Source organism: Telmatherina bonti (assembly GCF_933228915.1).
Source record: "Telmatherina bonti genome assembly, chromosome: 1".
NCBI lineage: Eukaryota > Metazoa > Chordata > Actinopteri > Atheriniformes > Telmatherinidae > Telmatherina > Telmatherina bonti.
The window spans coordinates 31,702,525-31,720,011 of record NC_136619.1 but is presented as its reverse complement, the minus strand read 5'-3'; the positions used below and the strand labels follow the sequence as shown (position 1 = coordinate 31,720,011).

General features: G+C 37.0%; 2 protein-coding genes across 2 annotated transcripts; both read left to right on the top strand.

The window, feature by feature from the left end:
- Positions 1–408: 408 nt before the first annotated feature.
- mnx2b (motor neuron and pancreas homeobox 2b) lies at positions 409–3,967 on the top strand (the record flags this gene model as incomplete). Its single annotated transcript, XM_079245567.1, has 3 exons — positions 409–841; positions 2,185–2,345; positions 3,551–3,967. 3 exons carry the CDS (start codon positions 409–411, stop codon positions 3,965–3,967), a joined length of 1,011 nt encoding a protein of 336 aa, XP_079101693.1.
- A 6,899-nt stretch (positions 3,968–10,866) lies between these two features.
- Positions 10,867–16,817, top strand: atic (5-aminoimidazole-4-carboxamide ribonucleotide formyltransferase/IMP cyclohydrolase). The gene is made up of 14 exons (XM_079243771.1): positions 10,867–10,988; positions 11,073–11,216; positions 11,943–12,031; positions 12,200–12,351; positions 13,601–13,757; positions 13,966–14,091; positions 14,186–14,293; positions 14,365–14,450; positions 14,542–14,631; positions 14,906–15,031; positions 15,116–15,208; positions 15,291–15,473; positions 16,361–16,516; positions 16,625–16,817. Exons 2-14 carry the CDS (start codon positions 11,104–11,106, stop codon positions 16,742–16,744), a joined length of 1,599 nt encoding a protein of 532 aa, XP_079099897.1. The 5' UTR covers positions 10,867–10,988; positions 11,073–11,103; the 3' UTR covers positions 16,745–16,817.
- The last annotated feature ends 670 nt before the right edge of the window (positions 16,818–17,487 follow it).

Genomic DNA, 17,487 nt, shown 5'->3' with positions numbered 1-17,487 from the left:
TAGCTGATTAGAGGCCAGTCAGAGCAGTTCAACCTCCAGCCAATCCCAGCACACCCAGCGATAGAGAGGGGTGGCTGACGGAGAGACACATGGGCCACTTTTATAGTTGGAGAGGGACGGAATGTGGCGCGAAAAAGTGTAATTTAAGTAACTGATGGAGGTATGGAGAACCGGCAGTAATAATTTAAAAAATAATTTTGGTTTATTGTAGGCTACTATTAGTTAATTAATACAAGGTTTGGAGCAGACTTCACAGCATTCAGGTTGATTTTATACCAAGATAAGAAAGAATACAAGATAAAGACAGACGACACTCAGCTGTCTGCGAGCGCTGCTCGGCACAGGTGTGCTCCGAAACCTCCCAAGTGTCTCCTTCAACGCTTGTCGGTGTTACTTATTGCTAAAGTTATGGAAAAGTCGAAGAACTTCAGAATTGACGCCCTGCTCGCCGATGAGACCAACCGGTGCAGCCGAGACCTCTCTCCTGGTCTGAGCAACGACAGCCCTGGAGGAAGCCCGGTCTCCTGCCGCCGAGCAGACACTCCGTCCCCGCGGGCCGCGCAGCTGCACACCGGAATAATCCCCAAGCCGACTGTTCTAAATCTCCCGCATCCAGGACTTGCTTCTCTGCCTCAAGGTGCGATTCCCGGCATGTATCCTGCACCCATGTACCCATTGTCGGCTTTGGGCGGCCAGCATCCTGCATTCGCATACACCGGTTTCACACAGCTTACGCAGACCTACCCGGAGCACCTGAAGGCGGCTGCCATGGCGGGATCTCTGCCTCTGGAGCACTGGATCCGCGCCGGGATCATGATGCCACGGCTACCAGATTACAACAGTGAGTGAAATTAAATTAGATTATTTTTAATACAAACTTTAAAGTACAAGAAATTGAGAAAAATGTCAACGGTTGTTTTTTTTTCTTCCAGGTATTTTAATATTAGACTTAATAAAAACTAAAAACTGTGCCATTTATATCGGACAATTGGGAAAGAAGGGTTATTATTATTATTATTATTATTATTATTATATTATTATTATTATTATTATTATTATTAATAATAATAATAATGATAACTAGAATATCGCCATTTTCGCTTGAGGTGTGTGCCAAGTTTCGCAACTTTTCACGGGGTCCAAGGGGGTCAAAAATGGCCGAGTTGTGCTAACAATAATAATAATAATAATAATAAACATTTCAATAAAAATAGGGCCCTGCCATACTTCGTATGGCTCGGACCCTAATAATGATAAATACACTGCACTTAATCGTCCAGATATCACTGGGTTTTTTTTCCCCTTTTTTGTTTTGTTTTTTTTTCCCTATGCAGAAAAATAAATATGGACACCAGATTTACAAGGTAGCATGAAATATAGTTCAGGTCTATTAGGCCTAATCAGAAAGTCAAATAGCTATAGATTTTAAAAAACACTTTCAAGTTTGTATTTAAGATCTTAAATAAAAACATTGTTTCAGTTTCCCTTTTCCCCCTTATTTGTGTTGTTGCCCCTTGGCATAAACATTTAGCACTGTAATTTACAGTCAATTTTTTAAAGCATGCTTTACAGAATATTTCATTCAAATTCATATGCTGGTCTTCAAAGCCATGCATCGTCCCTCACAGCTCAGTGGCTTTCGTTTTACTGCTTATCTGTGTGTCATATTTTAATTTTGCCCTATTTATTTCTCTATAAACGCCAACAAGATGAAAATTGTCTTTGTGTGACGAAGAAACTATAAACAAACACCTAAAACGTTCTGTAGTTCATCAATAAAAACCCAAAAGCCTTCATTGAATTTTCATTAAGTTAATGGCATGCCTGTGTTTTTATGGCCCCTGCGCCTGCTTCTGCCGTGTCCCCCCGTCAACAATAAACTGGAGTGAAGCTATTACAGTTAATGATGGCCAGAGAGTGCTGGCATATGTGTGCCTGTTCCCACCATACAGTGAAAATCTTATGTCCTTGGTGGTTTTTTTTTTTCAGTTCTAGAGTCCGACCAAATATTTAGACTTAAATTCAGCGAATTGAAACAAAAATATTTAGATGTTGTGGGATATATTAACACTCAGCTATATGAATTTTCATTCAGCCAATAAGAAGTAAGTTTTTATAACATCATCTCAGATCTTACTTGCACTCAGCCAAACAGACTTAACTATTTTTCTCCACGTCTTCCAGCGGGCCCTCAGTCCGGCCTCTTGGGGAAATGCAGGAGGCCTCGCACTGCCTTCACCAGTCAGCAGCTCCTGGAGCTGGAGAACCAGTTCAAACTAAACAAATACCTGTCCAGACCCAAACGATTTGAAGTGGCCACCTCACTCATGCTGACTGAAACACAAGTAAGTTGGCAAACTCCAGATTTCATCATGAAATATTCCCCATATGTACAAAACTATGCCTCGAGGGAGGGATTTCTTGGAGCAAAAATCTGCAACTTAGTCCAGAAACTGCACTCATTTAACACTCATTCCCTCTGCACTGGGTGTCATAATGGCCATGGCTGCAGGGGCACTTTTCATGCTTTGGTCTGTAACGGTGCCCCTGATACTGTTGTTTGATCAACTCCTGGTGCAGATGGCTCCTGCGATGGTGTTCCTTACCAGGCTCATCTGTGCTCAGGAATAAATAACTAAGTAGGTGCATGCATCATGTTTAAGAGTACTGTTGAAATTGATGTTGTTTGGGTGTGTGTATGAGTGTGTATGCGTCTGAATGTGAGAAGGGAGGGGCTGATGGATTTTCTTTGTTGGGTTTACTTTTTTTTTTTTTTTTTTTTTTAAATCATGTAAAGCACTTTGTGTTGCATTTTATTGTAGGAAAAGTGCTTTATAAATAAAGTTTGATTCGAAGTTTGATTCAAGGCACAGGATTTCAACAGGAAAGGTCTTTTTTCACAGTTTTATACAAATGTAACAATTGTTTAACTGGCAATGGTAATGACATATGTTGACACAAAACTGTGAGAGAAATGTGTCATTATTAAAATGCAAAAATTTTTTGGCAATTTTTTGGCAAAGTATTCATTTAGAAATTTTGAGCCTTTAGCAAATTAATATAAAAATGTCTATTCAGGTTTAAAAAGGTCTTTAATTTGCTCTCCATCACAAAGATGTGATTTTTAGGTATAAGAACATAGAAAATGGTCTGAGTCCACTTAGTGTGTGTGGTTTCCTAGTTGTCCTGATTTCTATAATGTATTGTCTCCATTATCTGATGATCTAATAAAAAACATCAATATCTAAAAGCTTTGAATTTTTTTTTTTTAAAGTAAAAAAAAAACAAAACATTTTTAATTAATCTTTAATTATCTTTGATTTGTTTGTGTTCTGAATTTTGACTTGAATAAGATTTGACTGAGCAACAACAACAACAAAAGGAGTACCTCTCTTCAGGTTTGAATAGAGAAAAACTATTTTAAACATCATCAAAACTTACTGATACATTTAATGGCAGCAATAAGTAGTTAAAACTTTGCAGGAAAACTCTGAACTGTATTTTCTCTATTAGTCTTATATGTTTCCTGAACTCTAACATCCATTGGCAGGTCAAGATCTGGTTCCAAAATCGGAGGATGAAGTGGAAGCGCAGCAGAAAGGCAAAAGAGCAGGCTACCACCTCTAACCAGGCTGAGACAGAGCGACTACGCAACGAAGGAAAAATAACCAGCGACAAATCTGATAACAGGCGAGCTGTAAATCCGGATGACAGAGGGATAGATCTCATCTTGGATGATGGAGAAGAGGTAGATGGAGAGGATGTAGAGGAGGAGGAAGACGAAGAAGAGGAAACCCAACATGGGTATCCTGTTGCTATTGGCAACAGAGTTGCAATGCAAAGGTCCACAGACTTCTTGCAGCACGGCAACAACCTTGGCTACGATCCCCACAGCCCGTTCTCTGATGATGCACTTGACGGCATGCAAGTAGGAGGAGGAGACAGGAAGATTGGAGCAGGATTGTGAGAAGACACCCGGCTGATGACCTGAGTGTTACAGAGACATTAACACCAGTAACGTGTCTCAAAATGTCAGTGTTTGTTGTTACTTGAAAGACTGTTTCCAAATCTAAATATCTGTCTGGGTTGTTCTATGAATATTTTAATTGTCATTGTTATCACAAATAGACATTCAAACACATACAGGAGAAAGAATAGGACGTATATACTGTTAAATCTATAAATAGAATCATTTTAGGTACTGTACATTTTGTAGCATGCTGAAAAAACACTTAAAATGAACATTTGCCAATCGCCCTCATGTAGCATTGTCTTTGTTACACCTGCTGACAGTTGGAGCTTCATCTTATCAACAGGTGTTCAGTGAAGAAGAATGTAAGAGACAAAGTGAACATTTGTGCATTTGGACGTTCAGCTTGAGGATGAACAATCGGAGCAGTTTGTAGACTCCCTGCAGTGAAACAAGCTGAAAGATTTAGATGTTCTAGATGTTTCCGGTCCAAAACTGTGCAGCGTATAATATGCGCTGCTTTACTTATGTGCATTAGATGTGTATAATGTTTTTTTTCCCCTTGGCAATATTGATATTGTTGCTGTCACTTATATGTAAATAAAGTTAATTTATTTTGAAAGATTGTAAAGATTAATTATACATGTATTCATTTTAAACTTGTTTGTTGTGTAACTGTGAAACTGTGAAAAAAAGTGAACGCAAAATGGCAAAAAAGGACTGAAAAGAGATTGATTTTTAAAAGATGCTCCTGCTTATGTTTGACTAAATGTTTATGGCAAACAGATCGTGACGATTTACACCAGCAGAAAGAAAATAAACTTTTCTTCAAATGTCCTCCTTTTTATTTCATTTACTGAAATACGCAAAATGGTCTTTTTATTTTATAAATTGCAACTAAATGATTAATCAGTAATTTGGTTGACTTTGATTAGTTTTCAATGTCTTTGCTGATCAGCTTCATTGTCATTAGAAGATATAAACAGGTCTATAGTTTAACCTAATAGAGATGCATGCTGTGGATTTGATTCTGGGAAATATTTACAATTGAAGTCCAACAAACTTTATTTTAAATGGATAACTAGGCATGATAAAAATAAAAAAAAATATCATCACTTTAGAGTTTGTTTATCTTTTTTTTATTATTACATTATATGAAATGTTGCCAAGAAGTTGTAATTGGAAAAAAAACATGTCAACTAAAAAAAAAAACTTGAATACAGATACTAAAAAAATCAGTGAAGCTGTAAGTCTTCTGGTTAGTAACACAGCAGCGCAGGAAGGCAGGAATGACAATTCCAGATATTCATTGTTAATTATTGATGTACTACAGGGTCTCCATTAAAGAGTCCCAGTCAGAGAAAGTCAACAAAGTCAGTTGTGTTCTGGACTGATTAATCTCTTTTCATTTAATGACAAGATCACATTGACATCTGTTAAATCATTTAGAGGTTTTGGCAACCAGTGCCAGAAGCAGATACAACTTTAATTCAGCATTACTTAAAGAGAGGACAACTTTTTCTACAGGACAATGATGCAAAAACAGACCTATAATCCCACAACTTCTCCAAGTTTTTTCAATGATAATTAGTATGCAATCAATGAAAAATAATTGATCTGCAAAGAAAACGGCTGTTTTGAAATGAGTTTGACTTTTTTTTTTTAACTGTAAAGATGGATACAGACAGTGCATTGTTATTATTTATTATTAATTATTATTATTATTATTATTATTATTATTATTATTAATAATAATAATAATAATATTATTATTATTATTATCATTATATCAACAAATATATGCTATGTTTTAACCTGGTTTAATTTAGGGCAAGCCACTAAATATATAATGTCTACAACAATTTGAATGGGCCAACTGATTTATCCTGTTTTTTATTTAAACTGTCCTCAGCAAAATGTGTCCATGCAGGGTGTAATGACATTTAAAGCATTTGTAACTTCTAGTGGTTGTGAGAGCACCTGGATGTAAAGGGTAAAAATGATTCATATGGCGCTGCTCACAGATCTGAGCTGTGATAATTTTTCAGAACACAGCCAAGTTTTTTCAATTTCTAAGACTAATACACTTTTTTAAGGCCTGTTTAAAATTACTGGCATTTAATAACACAAATTAACTATGTTTAATGACTGTAAAAAAGAGTGACTTAAAAAACCTAATACAAACAGACAGACCTATGCCTCCAAAAAGGTTTATAGTGTATTTGTTCGAAAAGAAAGCCTACATGTCTCTGCTACTGTTTCATTTTTTATTTTGCTATTATCATTATTTATCAGACGAAGGGCATATTATAATATTAAAACAATACTTTGTGCATTTCATATGTTTCTAATCTTCTGACTATGTTTGATGGCACATTGACATTCATAATGCACATCGTTGCCTAGCAGCAGCCTGCAGATGAGGTACCACACTTCATAACTTTGTGTTATATCAACACTTTGGCCATGTGAATCATTACTGATTCAGCAAAGAAACACAATAAGATATTGTGGGAGGAAGCAAGAAAGAGAAAAAGTGACAAAGCGATGAGTCAACACTGGACTGATATAGAGCTCAGAGAAGAGACAGGATGCAAGAAAGATACCAAACTAGGCTTCATTATGAGATGTTACAGTGAGAAAATCTACCAAAAATTTAGTAGTACTTTAAAATTCTGTTATGCTTGCTCTGCGACATACTAGCTAAAAACTCAACATGACATTCAGCTTTATTTAGTCTGGTCGCTAATTTGTTTGAGTGTGTTAGGACACAGGCATTTGTTATTATAGCAGTGGACAAGAACGAAACAGGCATTGTTTTTTGCCTTATCATAAATAGATTGATTTTTTTCCAACTGAAAACTCTGAATTATTGACAAGATTAATATTCATCCCAACAAATCATCTGAACCAAATTCTTAGTCCATCCAACAGTTCCTAATTTATTTTAGACTGAACTCAAATGGCAGACAGGCTGCTCTTCACCAACAGTGCATTGTGACTTGTTATGCTCAAAAAGAAACACCACAAATGAATGAATAAATCTCTCATTGAAGAGTTTCATGGTTTTATTAACGATCTCTGTTTTACGCTTCCTCCAACTGCTTCTTGTGGTTGTAAAGCACAGCAAAACCAGTTCTCGCTTTCCAGCTTTTATTTATTACAAAGCTTCTCAGATATTAATTACTTGGTGGGGTTTACTGATAGCCAAATAATTAAGCTAATGAATAGGAAGTAAAGCAATCAAAAGCCTGATGGTGAGTGATCACACGGACCCATTTTAATTACCAAGAGCAACAGCATGATGAGTGTGTGCAGCTGCAGCTGGGCGTTTTATTGGGCACCCATGTCAGGGCTGTGATTAAGGAGCAGATTGTAGGACATGCGGTGTGGTGTCATTTCACCCCCTCTCAGACCACAGCCAAATATTTATATGGTGATTAAATACATTCCTAACTGGCTGGACAGCCTCTGTCTCCTCCTTGACAAGAGCAGAACAATGAAGTGATCAGAAATGCCATTTAACACCAACCGCACATGAAACTTAGGATTTTTTTTTTTTTTTGCTATGAATTGTCTCCAAATTTTCATGAAGCAGCAGCAAAATATCATAGAGCACTAAGAAGACTGACATATGCATAATTATTCAAATCGCAGTGAGATGGCTGAAACAAGTTGCAAAATATCTCTCTTATCATAGATTGGACATAAATCTACAGCCATATATATATATATATATATATATATATATATATATATATATGTATATACTGAGGATAAATAACTAGTGTAACTAACAAGGAGAAGGTGGCGCCAATGAGCAAACCAGGTGTCCTGCAGTAAGCAGCAGCAAGCAAAGCACGATGCACAAGGAGAAAAAAATATATAATAAAACAGGAATTTTCATTCAAAAGCTTCATAATTTAACTCCTGAAGGTTTGTTCTAACAGTAGGGTCAGATACAGAGAGCAGCAGAGTCAGGAATGGTGGCATGCTGTCTGTTCCAGTGCACAAAGTTGTGTTTCTAAGGAGAAAATAGGTCAAAAACTGCATGAAAGCAAAATCTTTAGAATTATTATATTAGTATATGGAATAAATCTTTTCAGTTCAATACCAGTAAACTTTGGAAGCAATAATCACATAATTTGAAACCCAAACGATGCTGGTTAGTTTGAACAGATTGTAATTATCAACACATCCTAATATCTATAATCAACTATCCCAGGCTTTATGTAGGAAGCTATGTGTATATATATATATATATATATAAATAAAACACTTCTGCAAATCATTTGCATCCCCCAGCTTTGTATCCGTTTTAACCCAAAAAGGTATTACTGCTGTTTTAACATTTTAGATTTAAAAGGAGCTAACAGAAATGCTTCATAACAACCTTTTTAGACTGAACTTCTATCAAACGACACGTTTTTAATTTGGCTGATGAAAAATATTGGAATCAATAGAGGCTCACTTAGTTGTGTGACTTGTCAGCTGAGTGACTAAAGGCCTCTTTGACAGAGTACAAAATTCACAACTACTTGATAAAGCAGCAGAGGAAATATATGAAGGTCATTGATTCTATTTCTCCTCTAATCTAATCTGAATACAGCAGTGATGTTGATTAAAATTCCCCGCGTAAATTACAGTTACTGCTGATAATGCTGTCAGTTTTCTAAGGAGCTGCCTGACAAAAGTGCTGACAGCTTTTTACCTCTTTCATTTTTTTAACCAATAATGCATAGTGAGTCAGTCTTTCCATAAAAACGTTTCACTGTCTATTGAATCACTCAAGTCACCCCTGAGATGTCAGAGTGGTTACCAGAAATCCCCATTTTCATAGTTACACAAATAAATTGGTCTCTTTTTGCTTTGTTGGATTATAAATCAGGGACCCCTTAAAATATTTACACCCTGTAGTTTAATCAATCAGCAAAATGCTGGGCTCATTACGTAAATATGAACAGATTGTGTGATCTTTTAACGTAATCACACGTATTGCTGCAGCTTTCCCAAGGCCCTGTCCTGTCACTTAACTAATGGACAAGTAAGGCAGTGAGCGGCAGGGCCCAATAAATTCACATCTGTCTGACTTAAAATGCTGTTCTAAAGCAAGAAAAAGGCAGTGTTTTTGCCAGTAAAGTTTATTGAAAAGGCGTGTTCAGGGTGAATGTATTCATGAGAGTCATTTATTGTTGCAGGAAATGTATGTTACAGGTATTTTACCAATTATAGTGAGGATAGTGTCCCAGCTAGTGTCAATGTAACCTTCACTTTACACTGGTCAGCAGAAAGAGCCAAACTTCATTAAAGAAAAGAAAGTACTGATACTCTGGTTTTAATTGTTTTCTTGCTGATTACATCATTTTCTTTGCAAAATATGGAATAGCAAACTTGGAGATTCTACTGTAAACTGATTCAGAGAAACCCATATTTTATTGGAAAGGTAATTTTTTTTTAAACATAAAGTAATAGTGCCAAAGAGATAGCCTAGTCAATACTGAATTCACTCTCACTCTTCATATTTGTGGGCCTCTAAACAAACTTGACTTGAAGTTCTTGTAAAGTGGTCTTGTTAAAAATGAGTCAAGATATTTTGAGCTTTTACTTTTTGAATGTTAATTAGTTTTGCACATTTCAATGGATTAATACATGTATGTTTGGTGCTCATAGCAATATATAAATAAATTAAAGTTGTTCTAAGTCGGTCCGTGTACTTTTGCGTTCATTGCATTTTGCATTTGCAAATTATATTGTATATTGATATATTGTTAGTCTATATTATATATTTTCATTTGAATGAGAAAACAGACTGTGAAAGCTGTATTTTACAGAAATATCACTGGTACAGTATTGGAAAAAACATCCTTGAATGCATCCACGAGTCAAGCTTTTGTACAAGGCTCATGTCTGCCCTCTGGTGGCAAAATAGCAGATTACTTCTCTTGCGTTTATTCCGTTTGTTTCAGCAGCAAATCTAGACACGTGGCATAACAATATATTTAGTTTTTCATCTGTTAAATCTGGTATGTTTTGAATATATATTACGGAAATAAACTGATAGAAAGCACCAATTTTATTTATTTATTTATTTTTATAAGAGACTTCCCCTCATTTGAGATTTAAATTTCAAGTTACAGAAATCGAAAAAAAAATTTAGTAAAAAAATAGCATAAAACTTTTATTGTTTGTCATATAAATGAAGGAATGTGTAAACTGGCCCTACAACCTTACATCGGCCTGTATGCGTCAATTTGCTTGATGCTCCCATGTTCTTATGTATTTATTCATAAATAAACCAGAGTAACCCAATCATTGACGTCTGACTTGATAAAAAAAAAATAAAAAATAAAAAATAAAAAAAAAAGTAATTAAAAATGCAAGTAATTATACCGACTGAATACTAACTTTTGCACAAAAAAATGCGCATTTTCTGCGCTGCGTGGCTCTCTTGGGTGCGCTTGTGGCAGGGGCGGGGTGCGCAATTCAGAAGGGCGGGTCATTTTGGTTTGAAGCACATGATGAAGCTGTAAAAAAAAAAAAAAAAACTTGCAGATTTGTCTCAGCCTCCTTGGTTTACTTCTGCAGGAAAACCTGCACAGAAAGCCAGCCGCCATCCAGACTAGCCTAGTCTTGATACTGTGACTGTAACAATGGCCTCCTCAGAGCTTGGTGAGTTTTTTTTTTGTTTTGTTTTTTTAAACTTTTTTTCTCCTTTTTTCCTTTTCTTTTTTAAAATAAATGTCGCCATTATAAAGTTTTACTTAGCCACATGCATGGTGTTAGCTCTGTTGCTAACCTTAGCCAACGTGGACAGCTTTGCGTCAGTGAAACATTGCCCTGATGTTGTGCGTGTGAAATAGATGAAGATTGTTTTTTGCATTTGCATCGCAGCACTTTTGAGCGTGTCGGACAAAACTGGACTGCTGGACTTTGCCAAAAGGCTGGTGAATGTGGGGCTGTCCCTGGTGGCTTCAGGAGGCACGGCCAAAGCCTTGCGGAATGCTGGACTGATTGTCAGGTTGACTGTGTTTTAGTATTTACATCTTGTTTGTCACATTGTGAGGAGTCTTTCTAACCTGTCAGCGTTTCTGCTGTGTGTCAGGGATGTGTCTGAGCTGACTGGACATCCAGAGATGCTGGGAGGCAGAGTGAAGACTTTGCATCCTGCTGTTCATGGAGGCATCCTGGCCAGAAAAACCCCCTCTGACGCAGCAGACATGGAGAAGCTGGGCTACAGCCTGGTCAGGTGAGAGGAGGAAGAAAAAAACAGAAACATTTTTCACTCATATTCTAAAATGGTCTGAGCAGCATAGGAAACACCATTTGAATGTGAATTTTAAAGCAGAAATAGACTAAATTACTACAAATTTCAGATGATTAAAACAATGTGTAGCACGTGGCTTCCTATGTCACAAGCTCCAATGCTTTGGGTGCAGGCTTGTTTCTGTAATCACGATACATGTGTCATTGATTTAGGAGCTGGATAATTGGAAAACGATGCACACCTTGTGACTCTTGTTTGCTTATGTCAAGAAGAATGTGATTAGGTCCCAGATTTCTGTGTGACTATAGACAGATCATGCAACAGTTTAGATTGAGACCAACAAATACAACATGGCCAATGACGACTGGTTAACACATGTACTTGATGAATAAATCAATGACTTCTTTCTTTCATTGAATGGTTTGAATGAATCTCCTGATGATCTAGATAAATGCACAGCCAGAGTTGCACCATTTCCTCTTCTGCCTTTGTTGTGAAATTATTATATTAATCTGAACTTTATAAGTGAAAAGTTTTACTTATTTGATAGCGGTGTTGTCAGAGAAAAGCATCTGTAATTTTAGCGCTTGAATATTATGAGTTTATATGGCTCACAGAACATGAAAGTGGGTTTTATATCTACTGCTTGTCATGTCCACGGTCAGAATGGTTACATTGTTCAAGAAAACCACGTGTCTCCCTTTTAAGAGTGGTGGTGTGCAACCTCTACCCCTTCGTAAAGACGGTCTCTAACCCGACTGTTACAGTGGAGGATGCTGTGGAGCAGATTGATATTGGTAAGTTGAGCTGAGGATCTGGCTTTCATGTGTAGTAGTGCAGGAGTCTATAAAAGGCTAAAACAAAATCAGTGCTGTGAAGTTTAGTGACTTAGAGTACATTTAGCATTTCTTCTCACTAATGTTTGAATAATTTGTTTAAAAATTGTTTTTCTTCGTTCTGTTCAGGTGGTGTGACTCTGCTGAGAGCAGCAGCCAAGAACCATGCTCGGGTCACCATTGTGTGTGATCCTGCTGACTATTCCCAGGTTGCCAAGGAGATGGAGAATTCGGAGGACAAAGACACAGCCCTGGAAACACGCCGGACTCTGGCCCTTAAAGTGAGAGTTGTTTTTTGTTGTTTTTGTTTTCTTCACAAATTTAACTTGCAAAAGTGTGAGATGAATTTATAAAACACTCAACATCGAAAGTGGAACTTGATCATTGTTGTTGCAGCTTTATGACCTAAAAGTGTTTTTAATATTAAACCCAAAGTTTTGTATTTTTTGTCTTTTATATATTTCCTTTAAGACATTTTTGTGCTTAATTTAAAGCTTTAAATCAATGTTAAGTTCTGAGATGTTTGAGTTTTGTAGCAGTACTTTAGATTTATTTGGTGCACATAAAGATACATATGTCTGAACTTAAGACCACATAGGTTGTCAACAGTAGTTTGGGTTGTGTTTCTTTTTCTTTGTGTTCTAAATGTGTTTTCGTGTTACAGATCTTCTGTTTTGAATTTTATTTTCTATTTTAAATAAGCAGAAAAGGTGAGGTTTCTTTTGGAAAAAGAGAAGTTAAACTCTTTTTCATAGTTTTTTTTTTAAATTTTTTATCTTGACTCTCCTGGAATATTTTGGGCAATCAGAACTGGTGAATTTACAGAATAATCTGTCTGCAAAATTAACATAATTGATCATTTACAAACTTTTTATGAACCCAACTGCTAAAGCTTTCAAAGAAATCAGATTACAGAGATGAGTAAATGATGCTGACTGGTGAATATTTCCATCCTGTTATTGTTGTCATGCAGCAGTAGTAGATTGTAAACGTAGTTGATTAAATGCTGTATATATGTAGGTCATCCATTTAAAGCAAAAAAAGACAAATATCAAACCCAGCAGTCAGTCCAGGTGAGAGTTCACAAAGTTTAAAACATTTTAAACCCTCTGACAGATATTTCCACACTTGTGATAAAAAGTCACCTCTGGACTTTGTCTCTTGATGTGTCTCAACTCGGCACAAACACAACAAAACCTGAACAAATGCAAATGGAAACAGAGCCTCCTTGTTCTTATCCTCAGGATCTTCTGTCCTCACTAAACCTACATTCTTGTCATGAAGGAGAATAAACTGTCATTTGAGTAGTTGTGCCTAAAATCATTGTATCCTTTAATGGTTCGTGAGAATTAAATGCCATCAGGTTTCTAGATAACCGCTCATACATGAGGACATGCTCAGACAAGATTTTCCTAATTATTCCAAACGTCAACGCTTCTTTCACAATAGAAACGGAGTAAAACAAGTCTGAGCTGTGAAAACTTGGTCAACAGATTTTCATGATTTGTAATCTGTCTTTTATTTCTTCAGGCCTTCACACACACAGCGCAATATGACGAGGCGATATCGGACTACTTCCGTGGACAGTACAGCCGTGGCGTGTCCCAGCTGCCTCTGCGTTATGGCATGAACCCCCACCAGGCACCCGCCCAAATATACACCCTTCGGTCTGAGCTCCCACTTAAAGGTACACTCATCAGATGGATCTTCACTTATTTTAAAAGTCTTTGGTTGGACTTTGAAAAAGCTGGAAGTGCAGGATGTTTCCTTGTCGACAAATCATAGAGAGAAGACAGAAAGAAAGTCATTGTTAAAAAAAAATAAATTCCACTCATTTTCATTAATTGACGAATTTCCCACCTTTTATTTTAATTCTTATCATTGTCCCCTCTCAGTGGTCAATGGCTCTCCTGGTTTTATCAACCTGTGTGATGCTCTGAATGCTTGGCAGCTGGTCAGAGAGCTGAAAGGCGCCCTCAGCATGGCTGCTGCCGCTTCTTTCAAACACGTTAGCCCTGCTGGTAAGATGAAGATATCTTCGTTTACACTCCTAACAGTGCAAAAGTCTAGATCACTTTCAAATCAGATTATTTTTTTTGCACCTCTTGTCTGAAGGAGCTGCTGTAGGAGTTCCTCTGACTGAGGAGGAGGCCAAAGTATGCATGGTTCATGACATGCTGAAGGATCTCACCCCACTAGCTACAGCATATGCAAGAGCAAGAGGTGAATTACACACTGCCATGAGGAATTTTCTGTATGTGTGGACTTATATTAACGTCTTTGTGCATCTCCAGGCTCAGACAGAATGTCTTCGTTCGGAGACTTCATTGCTTTGTCTGACGTGTGCGACGTTCCCACCGCCAAGATTATATCCAGAGAGGTAAAAACCAAATAAAAGAGAAAGACTTGGGTTGGAAAAGAAAAACAAACATTATGTTGCCTACTTGCTACTTGATTTGTGCCCTTTTTAGGTGTCGGATGGTATTATTGCCCCTGGTTATGAAGAAGAGGCGTTGAAAATCCTCTCCAAAAAGAAAAATGGCAGCTACTGCGTGCTTCAGGTGAGGGCAGCGAAAAAACAAAACAAACTATAACTGTGTTCATAACCTATTTTACTTGCCCACTTATTTGGAGAAAAAAAACAGGAAATGTCTGTTTTTAAAAAAAATAAATAAAAAAAATAAACCATTCAGCCCATGTCAGATGTTTACTGTTTTAATTTGCCAGGTTTTGTGTTTTAGATTTAAGAGAAAAAAAAAGACTATATGCCTTTTTTTTTTTTTTTTTTAATATACTTAAATTGCTCATTGTTTTTGTGATGTGTCTTATTCCCAGATGGATCCTGACTATGAGCCTGATGATACCGAGGTTAGAGTGCTGTTTGGCCTCTATCTGAAACAAAAGAGGAATGGGGGACTTATTAATAAGGAATTCTTCAGCAATGTTGTTTCCAAGGGCTCGGTGAGTTGCTGCCGTGTCCTTTTTGCTTTAAACCATTTAAATATGATTCCATTCACAAAATGATCGTTCTTTAACTCCTACAAGCTGCCTGAGGAGGCTGTGCGTGACCTCACTGTGGCTACAATCGCTGTCAAGTACACCCAGTCCAACTCGGTCTGCTATGCTAAAGATGGACAGGTGAGAACAGTCGGATGAAGGGGATTAAAATCCTAATGAGGTGAAAGTTTTGCATCATGCTTCTCTTCTCCGTGTCGTGCAGGTTATCGGTATTGGTGCAGGTCAGCAGTCTCGTATCCACTGCACACGACTGGCAGGTGACAAGGCTGATAACTGGTGGCTGAGGCACCACCCTCGTGTGCTGAACATGAAATTTCGCAGTGGTGTGAAGCGAGCAGAGATGGCCAACACTGTCGACCAGTATGTGAGCGACACAATTGGAGAGGTGAGGAGCTAAAATGTTAAACTTCACTTAAGTGATGCTACAGCTGGCCTAAACCGATGCACACAGACAGACTATCAGGCATCTTAAAAACCAAAATAATTCTGTTGTTCTTAAAAGGAAATTTGTCATGTGAAACGTTGTAGCTGTGCTGCAATCTGTTACATTTGCATGTAAATGTTCTTGTTTAGTACAGATAAATTCTGGTAAATGTACTGTTTTCAGTAAAAAAAAAAAAAAGTGTACATTTTGAGTTGATTGCATCACTTCTTGTGTAAAGCAGAGGAATATATTTCTGGATGAATTTCCACAGAAAGTAATCCAACTAGAATAAGCATATTGTGCTCAAAATGCATCTGACTTCTCCGGTTTTAAGAGACGAGCAGTTTTCTGTCGTAACAATGCCAGACCAACATGGCAGCAGCATTTTATTAGACAAAAATATGACTGTGATATTAGGAAGACATTTAATTCTATAATAACAAAATTATTTGCAACATTTAAAGGACAACTTCAATCGGAGTTGCTCATCCCTGGTGTCTTAACAAGGGCTGCATTTATCACCTGCACTCATGCATGCTAGTTAGTTGTCAGCATACACAAGAACTATTTCCTCTAATTATAATGCAGCCCTCACTAAAATACTTGTTGATACAGTGATAATGACCCATTATTAATATATTATGCAGCCTGAGATATGAAAGACATGCAAATATAATAACACACTAGAACCCAGAGCTCGGTTACTAATTACTAACTTTCAGTAAAGATTCCTTCACTGGCTGGATATTTTCCCAAAGTCCACTTCTTTCTGCTCTGGGATGTCCAAGTTAAAGCATGAGATGCTGAAAGTAAATGAAAAGCTCTGCATTTTGTATTGTGACTTGCAGGGCCCAGACTTAGCAGTTTGGAAGTCCATGTATGAAGAAGTACCAGAGCTTTTGTCGGACACAGAGAAGAAGAACTGGATCAGCTCCATGCAGGCCGTCGCTGTCAGCTCTGATGCGTTCTTTCCCTTCAGAGATAACATTGATCGAGCCAAACGGGTAAATATCACAAAGCATGCATATATGCAGTGTATGTTTTAAAAAAATTGGATTTGGAAAACAGTTTTGGTTTTTTTTCATCTTTCCTTTTTTCATCTTTTTGTTTAGAGTGGTGTTAAGTACATTGCAGCTCCAGCTGGCTCTGCTGCTGATGAAGTTGTGATTAATGCCTGTAATGAGCAAGGCATCACTCTGGTCCACACCAAACTGCGACTCTTCCATCACTGAGCGACACTACAAAGAGAACTTCTTTTTCTAACATTGCTGATATCATTTCTGCTGCCTTCTTATGAGTGAATGATGGAGTAGTTGTTCATGTTAATCATTCATCATTCATGTGCATAAGTGAAATAAACTGCTGGTGACTGACTGTTGTCTTTTATTATCAGATTGTCAATCCTTTCATTAGAGAAATGTGTTTGGGAAGTGTTCAAACATTTCTCTGTGGCAAACTATCTGCACTGCTGAGATCAAATTGTCATAAGACTAATTATTAGATAGAATTAGAAAATGAAAAGGTTATTGTAAGAATTTTTTTCCTAATTTCCATGGTAGTCTTTTTATTTTTCAAATGCAAGCGGGTCGTTGGGTCAGAAATAAGGCATATGATTTTTCCGGACTTTGCATACAGATTATAAATATGCATGGGTAAATCCCATTTTTCTCTAGTTAAGCATTTGTCAGTACATAGTTTTAACAAATATGTATCTGTGAAACTTCCTCATCAGATTACTTGCATAATAAATGTTCATTAATTTTCTATTTTCTGTTATCAGGCAAGAGGCCTGGCACATCCTGGACTGGACCGTGTTCTGAAATGTTTGTTTGAAAAAAGTACAGAATGAATCTCAGAAGTAAAAAATAAAATAAATAAATTTAATGTGCAACATATAGTTTAATAACTAAGTGCCATATATGATTAGTAGATGAAATGTATTTTAGATTTTTCATAATCAGTTTAAATCAGTGAT